Source organism: Cricetulus griseus, chromosome X (genome assembly GCF_003668045.3).
Source record: "Cricetulus griseus strain 17A/GY chromosome X, alternate assembly CriGri-PICRH-1.0, whole genome shotgun sequence".
Lineage (NCBI taxonomy): Eukaryota > Metazoa > Chordata > Mammalia > Rodentia > Cricetidae > Cricetulus > Cricetulus griseus.
This window is the reverse complement of record NC_048604.1, coordinates 115,942,258-115,951,284: the sequence shown is the minus strand read 5'-3', so window position 1 is coordinate 115,951,284 and position 9,027 is coordinate 115,942,258. Positions and strand designations below refer to the sequence as shown.

The 9,027-nt window shown below is 40.4% G+C and overlaps 1 protein-coding gene across 5 annotated transcripts in view; it reads left to right on the top strand.

The window, feature by feature from the left end:
• The first annotated feature begins 8,173 nt into the window (after positions 1-8,173).
• The window catches only part of Rpgr (retinitis pigmentosa GTPase regulator), a 47,824-nt gene continuing 46,970 nt past the window's right edge, over positions 8,174-9,027 (top strand). For 2 of the 5 annotated variants that reach the window (XM_027433138.2, XM_027433140.2), the window contains exon 1: positions 8,174-8,367. In XM_027433138.2, the coding sequence (XP_027288939.1) occupies positions 8,226-8,367 (142 nt within the window). In that variant the 5' untranslated portion in view covers positions 8,174-8,225. Of the gene's footprint in view, positions 8,368-8,503; positions 8,852-9,027 lie in introns of those variants that run through there. The other 3 variants (XM_027433142.2, XM_027433141.2, XM_027433139.2) reach the window with 2 other exon arrangements.

Sequence of the window (9,027 nt, the reverse complement as noted above, 5' to 3'; positions counted from 1 at the left end):
AAAAATCATCCAACATGACCAAGTAGGCTTCATCCCAGGGATGCAAGGATGGTTCAACATAGGAAAATCCATCAATGTAATCCACCATATAAACAAACTGAAACACACACACACACACACACACACACACACACACACACACACACACACATGATCATCTCACTAGATGCCGAAAAAGCCTTTGACAAAATCCAGCATTCTTTCATGATAAAGATCTTGGAGACAACAGGAATAACAGGAACATATCTAAATATGATAAAAGCAATATATAGCAAACCAACAGCCAACATCAAACTAAATAGAGAGAAACTGAAAGCAATTTCTCTAAAATAAGGAACAAGATAAGGCTGTCCACTCTCTCCATATCTCTACAATATTGTACTTGAAGTCCTAGCTAGAGCAATAAGACAACAAAAGGAGATCTAGGGGATACAAATTGGAAAGGAAGAAGTCAAACTTTCACTATTTGCAGATGATATGATTGTCTACATAAGTGACCCGAAAAACTCTACCAGGGAACTCCTACAGCTGATAAAACCTTCATCGAAGTAGCAGGATACAAAATTAACTCAATAAAATCAGTAGCCCTACTATATACAGATAACAGAATGAGAAAGAAATCAGAGAAACATCACCCTTCACAATATCTACAAACAACATAAAATATCTTGGGTTAATGCTAACCCCAAAATGGAAAGACGTGTACAGTAAGAACTTTGAGTCTTTAAAGAAAGAAATTAAAGAAGATAGCAGAAAATGGAAATATCTCCCATGCTCTTGGATAGGTAGAATCACCATAGTAAAAATGGTAATCATGCCAAAAGCAATCTATAGATTCGACGCAATCCCCATCAAAATCCAAACACAGTTCTTTACAGACATTGAAAGAACAATACTCAACTTCATATGGAAAAACAAAAAACCCAGGATAGCCAAAACAATCCTGTACAATTAAGGAACCTCTGGAGGCATCACCATCCCTGACTTCAAGCTATATTATAGAGTCATAGTCCTGAAAACAGCTTAGTATTGACACAAAAATTGACATATAGAACAATGGAATCGAATTGAAAATCCTGATATTAACCCAAAAACCTATGAACACCTGATTTTCGACAAAGATGCTAAATCTATACAATGGAAAAAAGATAGCATCTTCAACAAATGGTGCTGGCACAACTGGATCGGACATGCAGAGGACTGCAGATAGATTCATATCTGTCACCATGCACAAAACTAAGTGTAAATGGATCAAAGATCTCAACATAAATCCAGCCACACTGAATCTTCTAGAAGAGAAAGTGGAAGATACCCTTGAATGTGTTGGTAAAGGAGACTGCTTCCTGAACTTAACACCAGTAGCACAGGCATTGAGATCTACAATTAATAAATGGGACCTCCTGAAACTGAGAAGCTTCTGTAAGGCAAAGAACACAGTCAGTAAGACAAAATGACAGCCCACAGAATGGGATAAGATCTTCACCAACCCCATATCTGAAAGAGGGCTGATTTCCAAAATATACAATGAACTCATGAAGCTAGGCACCAAAACACCAGTCAATGAAATTAAAAAGTGGTGCACAGAACTAAATAGAGAATTCTCAACGGAAGAATTTAAATGGCTGAAAGACATTTAAGAAAGTGTTCAAAATCCTTAGCCATCAGAGAAATGCAACTCAAAACAACTCTGAGATACCATCTTACACCGGTCAGAATGACTAAAATCAAAAACACCAATGACAATCTATGCTGGAGAGGATGTGGAGAAAAAGGAACACCCATCTATTGCTGGTGGGAGTGCAAATTTGTAAGACCACTCTGGAAATCAGTATGGCAGTTGCTAAGGAAAATGGGAATCAGTCTACCTTGAGATCCAGCAATTCCTCTCTTGGGCATATACCCAAATAATGCACGTTCATACAACAAGGACATATGTTCAACCATGTTAATAGCAGCGTTGTTTGTAATAGCCAGAACCTGGAAGCAACCCAGATGCCCCTCAGCTGAAGAATGGCTAGAGAAAATGTGGTACGTTTTACACAATGGAGTACTACTCAGTAGAAAAAAGCAAGGGAATCTTAAAATTCACAGGCAAATGGATGGAACTAGAAGAAACCATCCCGAGTGAGGTAACCCAGTCACAAAAAGACAAACATGGTATGTACTCATTCATATATGAATTTTAGACATTGAGCAAAGGATTACCAGCCTCTTCACCAAAGGAACTAAGAAACAAGAAGGACTCTAATAGAAAAATGCATGGTCCCTGGAGAATGGGAAGGGCCAGGATCTCCTGAGCTAATTGGTAGAATGAGGGTAGGGGAGAGGGAGATGGCACAATGTGAGGAGGAGAAGAGGAGGAAATAGAGGAGCAAAAAGGTTGAGTTGGTGGAAGAATAGAGGAGAGCAGGATGAGAGATATCATAACAGAGGGAGCCATTATAGGGCCGAGGAGAGATCTAGCACTAGGGAGATTTCCAGAGATCTACAAGGATGATACGAACTGACAATCTAGGCAATGGTGGAGAGGCTATCATAAATGCCCTTACCCTATAATGAGACTGATGACAACTGTATACGCCATCCTAGAGCCCAGGATTAGTATATTTCCCTGATGTAAGAAGGAGAGCCCATCCCACCTGAAGGGAGGCACTCTTGGCCTGGACACATTGGCGAGGGCCTAGGCCCAGCCCAAGATGATGTTGTGGAATTTGGGGAGACCCTATGGAGGGTCCTACCCTCCATGGGGAGCAGAGGGGGAGCTGATGGCGGGTTGCGGGGAGGGGGGAGAAGGGATTGACATGTGAAATTATAATTTTGTAAAAATTAAATAAAAATGAATGAATGAAACAAAAAAATGGTCTCAATTTCCCAATGAAAAGACAAAGACTTACAATATGGATGCAAAAACAGTATTCATTCTTCTGATGCATCCAAGAAACACACACTAACATCAAAGCTAAACATCAGCTCAAGATAAAGGCTTGAAAAAAGATATTCCAAATAAAGCGACCTACGAAGCAAGCTTGTATACCCATTTTAATATCTGACAAAATAGACTTCAATCCAAAACTAATCAGAAGAGATAGAAAGTATACTATATACTCATCCAAGGAAAAGTTAACCAAGAGGACATTGTAATTCTTAACAGCTATGCACCAAACACAAGGGCACCCAAGTTCATAAAAGATACACTGCTGCAGCTTACTTCACATATTGACCCTCACATACAGATTATAGGAGACATCAGTACTCCACTTTCACCACTGGACAGGTCATCCAGTCACAAACTAAACAGACAAATGCTTGAGCTAATAGTTGTTATAAACCAAATGAGCCCAACAGATATTTACATGACAATTCACCCAAACACAAAAAAACACACCTTCTTCTCAGCACCTGACAGAGGTTTCTCCAAAATTGACCACATTTTCAGACACAAAACAAGTCTCAACAGATACAAGAGAATTCAAATACCACTCTGCATTTCATCTGACCACCATTGTTTAAAGCCAGATATCAACAACAGAAAGCTTACAAACTCATGGAAACTAAACAGCTCTCTACTCAATGAAAAACAGATCAAGATAGAAAATAAGAAAGAAATTCAAGACTTCCTAGAATTGAATGAAAATGAATAGACAACATATCCACCCTTATGTGACACAATGAAGCCGGTTCATAACACTAAGTTCCTACATAAAAAAATAGGTGAGATCTCATGCTAGCCACTTAACAGCACACCTGAAAGTCCTAGTACCAAAAGGAGAACTCATACCCAAGATGATTGGATTACAAGAAATATCAGATTCATGACTGAAATCAATAAAATAAATACAAGAAACGAAGAATCAATGAAACAGAAATTTAGGTTTTTAAGGAAATCAATAAAGACACAGTCTTATCCAAATTAACTAAAAAAACAGGGAGAGAATATACAAATTAACAAAAACGGAGATGGAAATGGGAAGGAACATAGCAGGCATGAAGGATACCAAGAGAATATTAAGGACATTCTATAAATAACCTATTCCACCAAGTTGGAAAATTAAAAGAAATGGATAAATTTCTAGAGACATACCACTTACCAAAATTAAATAAAAATCAGACAAGGAATAGAAACAGACCTTTAACCCCTAGTGAAATAGAAGCAATCATTAAAAGTCTCCCAACCGCCGGGCATTGGTGGCGCACACCTTTAATCCCAGCACTCGGGAGGCTGGGGCAGGCAGATCTCTGTGAGTTCGAGACCAGCCTGGTCTACAAGAGCTAGTTCCAGGACAGACTCCAAAGCCACAGAGAAACCCTGTCTCGAAAAACCAAAAACCAAAACCAAAAACCAAAACCAAAACAAAAAAAGTCTCCCAACCAAGAAAAGCCCAGGGCCAAATGGTGTCAATGCAGAATTCTACCAGACTTTCAAATAAGAGTTAATGCCAACACCCCTCAAATTATTCCATGAGTAGAAACAGAAAAGACATTGCCCAATTTTTATGAGGCCATAGTTACCCTGATACCCAAAATTGGATACCCCAACAAAGATACGTATAGACCCATCTCTCTTAAGAAAACAGATGTAAAAATTCTCATTAAAATACTTGAAAACTGAATCCAAGAACACATCAAAAAGATCATCCACTATGATCAAGTAGTTTTCATCTCAGAGATGCAGGATTGGTTCAATGTATATAAACCTATAAATGTAATTCACCGTATAAACAGACTGAAAGACAAAACCACATCTTCATTTCATTAGACACAGAAAAGGCATTTGATAAAATCCAACAGCCCTTCATGATAAAAGTCCTGGAGATATTAGGGATACAAGGGGCACATCTCAACATAAAAAGACAGTTTACAGCAAGCCCATAGCTATCATCAACTTAAATGGAGAGAAACTCAAAGCGATTCCACTAAAATCAGAAAGAAGACAAGGTTGTCCATTCTCTTCATTCAATATAGTACTTGATGTCTTATCTGGAGCAATAATACAATTGAAGGAGATCAAGGTAATACAAATTGGAAAGGAAGAAGTCAAAGTATCTTTATTTGCATATAACAAGATAGTATATGTACATAAGTGACCCTAAAAATTTCCACCAGGAGACTCCTATAGCTGATAAACACTTTCAGCAAAGTTGCTGGATACAAAATTAACTAAAAAAATCAGTAGCCCTTCTATATATAAATGGCTAACAGATTGAGAAAGAAATAGGGGAAACAACACCTTTCAAAAGAGACACAAATAATATAACCTATCTTGGGATAATTCTAACTAAGCAAGTAAAATATTCATATGATAAAATTTTAAGACATTGAAGGAACTGAAGAAGGTATTTGAAGGTGGAAATATCACCCATGCTCATGGATCAGTATATGATTGATATGGAATTAATATAGTATTATGTATATCATAATATGGTATTATTAATAGGACTAATACAGTAAAAATGTCTGTCCTACCAAAAGTAATCAACAGATTCAATGTAATCCTCATCAAAATTCCAACACAATTCTTCACAGACCTTGAAAGGACAAATCTTGGCTTCATATAGGAGCACAGAAAACCTAGGATAGCTAAAACTATCCCCAAAAGTAAAAGAACTACTGGAGGTGTCACCATCACTGACCTCAAATTTCCATGGGAACCCCCAAACAAGCTAGGTTGTTCTCCTTAAGTGGACAGGAAGGCCACACTGATGAAAACAAAACCTACACAACACATTGAACTTGGAGATGTCTATTTGGTTCTTACATAAAACCTTTACCCCTGCTTTCTAATATTTTTGGTACAGGGAGGTTCTCTCCCTGCTACCAAAGGAGAAACATAAATACCAAGCTAGCCACAAAACCTTTGATTTACAATGGTACCAGCCTACAAGATAGGCTAGTGTAATTGTGAGACAAAGCTTGTAGGAGTAACCAACGAGTATCTTACTCTATGAGATGAAACCTATATTGGACACTCCTGTGTGACCAAGAACCTGAGATGAGATAAACCAGTTACCCTGGGGAAAACCAAATAATACTCGTCTTAAAAAGAGAAAGAAAATAAAGCATAGTAATAATATGACTCCTAATAACATTTTGTTATACTCATAGATCAGTGCCTTGCTTAGCCAGCATCAGAGAAGCTCCCTCCTGTAGCAGATGGGAACAAAAAATTTTATGCAGAGAGTGAGAGACCTTGGAACACTCAGCCCTAAATGGGATGTCTCCATCAAATTGCCTCCTTCAGAGCTCAGGGAACCCTAAAGAAGACAAAACAGAAAGAGCAGGAGGGAATGAAGAATACCAAGAAAACAAGGCCTTCTAAAGTAACATGATCAAATCACATGTGAATACACAGAGACTGAGGGACCATTCCCAGGGCCTGCACAGAGCCTTTTCATATATATTATGGCTATAATTTAGTGTTTTATGGGATTCCTGAGTATGTGAATGAGTGGCTCTCTGTTTCTTGCACCTTCTCCTGGCCTCTTTTCCTTCTATTTGTTGGTTTTGTCCAATTCCAATGTGCTAGCTTTGTTTTATCTTATATTATATTTTATTATTACAAATTCAGAAATCAAAAAGCAAACGAAATCACATTGCAAGCATCATGAGTCTTTAAATATTCTCATTTTTCTCTTCATGGTTGTTATGAGCCTGTAAACAACATGAGTACCAATCAGGTCCTCCTCAAAAAACAATCAAGCTACCTTTTGGTTGTCGGTTGTTTAAGTTATTTAATAGTTCAGCCTTTTCCAGGAGTTGACAACTGGACGATGTTTGCTATGTGCCAAAACACCGTACTCCAAGCTGCCTGACCACTTTTGTACCTAAATACCTGTAATACTCTTTTAATTCTCTCTCACTGCTCAAATTTGCTGTCAGAAAGCAGCCAGAACAGGCAGAGTGACTTCAAAAATAAATGTAAGTGATCCTGTCCTATCATGCCACTGCTTAAAACTCCTCCATGATTTCCCACGGGCTTTAGGATAAAAACTCAGATTCCGTAACATGCCCCAAACTCTGTCATCTAGCCTAGAGTCTGCCTCTTCAAGGCCCTCGAAAGAACCAAACTCCCATGAGTCTTTGTATACAATTGGCTATGGCTCTATTCCCTATTACACTTAACCATGTTTTCATTAGACAAGCTTTTGTCTTTTTTTTGGTTTTTCGAGACAGGGTTTCTCTGTGTAGCTTTGGAGCCTATCCTGGCACTCTCTCTGTAGACCAGGCTGGCCTCGAACTCACAGAGATCCGCCTGCCTCTGCCTCCCGAACGCTGGGATTAAAGGCATGCACCACCAACGCCCCGCAAGCTTTTGTCTTTCTTAAATTCCTGTTCCAAGTCGGTGCTCCTTGTTCAGCTTGCTATTAGCACCTCCTCCTCAATTGTAGTTTGTATAGAAAGGACCAGATCTGATTCCTTCCCATTTTAAATAAAATGCCCTGCATAAGTATAGGTAATAAAGTCGTTCAGGGAGCCCTAAATCCAATTGTGCTTGATTAAGACCCAACTACCACAGGTGTACACATTTTCTTATCCTGGAAGAATATTTTTTTGTCTATTTATTTTGTCGTGGCCAAGTGTTATGTATGGGAAACCAAGGTTTAGCCAGAAAATACAATATTTCACAGGAAATTTTACATATCTCGGCCTTTTCCCTCTACGGGCAGACCGTTCAGACCTCGGAATTGACTACTTGAACTGGGCTTCCCTTCCCACATGTAATCGGCATAAATCTGCAAACAGGAGTGACATTACCCAATTTACATGAGTGTAATAGCATTCGTTTATTCAGTAAAGTTCTAATGTGTGTATCTAGTTTCGTTTCTGAGAATAAAAATGATATTTTGGATGTTAAACGCTTAGTGTGTAGCTCCGTTAGAGACTATTACTGTTACTTGTGTTGCCAAAAATGTCCGTTGACGTTGGCGTGTGTCACAGAAGTTATGGTGTCACTATCCGCTCAAGGTCCCTGCATGGCCAGCATCTCTTCAGAAGTAGATGCGCTCCCAACACCTCGCAGTGTGCGGCGTGGCCGCTCTTCCAATCAAAACCGCTAGAGGGCGCGGGGCCACCTACCGCCTCGACCACGAGATCTACGCTTGCGCCGCATTGACACCGCTTCCGCATTCCTCCTTCCAACCACCTTTCGCCCCGCCCCGCGCCTCAACGCCCCGCCTCCGTTGCCCCTAGCGTCTGTTTGTTGACTTCCGGGAGCGCACTAGTGGTCGATGCCAAGAGGGTCGCGATGGGGGCCTCGGGGGCTAGGGCAGTACCTTAGGCCCAATAGAGTCGCCCCTGCTGTCTTTCCGAAGCAGGTACAGATTCCCTTCAAGGTTTTCGGCATGGCGGAGCCTGAGTCGCTGGTACCTGGTGAGTCGCGCCCCGTTCGTGGCGGCTGGCGGGGAGGGAGGGTCTGCGGGCGGGCGGGAGGCCAGGCCCCGCCTCCAGGCCGGCCCTGTCGGGATACAGGCCGCAATCTGAGCCGCTGTAATTAGACAGCGTCTGCGAATAAATGGCGTGGTTGGGACCGGGAGGAAGGGACAGGGAACGAGGGGAGGAGGGACCCCTCGTTTTTAGTGTTTTTAGTAAGCGTTCCATGACTTTTCTCGGAGGCTGTGGCAGCCATTATTCTCTCGATAAGCTTCCCACTTAAGCTTATGGGATGTCCCCAAGACCCACTTAGGTACCGAATTCAGTAACGAGTGGTTGGACACGGAGAGGTTAAAAAGATGCAATAAACGAACTGGACAAAGGGAGAAGGAAGCCTTTCAACGATTGACTGCCCTTCTTTAACAGTTAGTTTGGCGTACGTTAAAATTATGACCCAGTATGGCTTCCGTACCGGGTAGAACAGGTAAACGTTTCCTGAAGCAACATTTACAACGACCTTTTGGAACGTAGAGCTATTCCATAATCTGGTAAAATGGTGGTCATAATCCACTGAATTGGTTTTCACATACACTATAATGAGTCACGACTAATACTTTGAAAAATAATCACTAATATTAGAACAGAATTATACATTTAAAT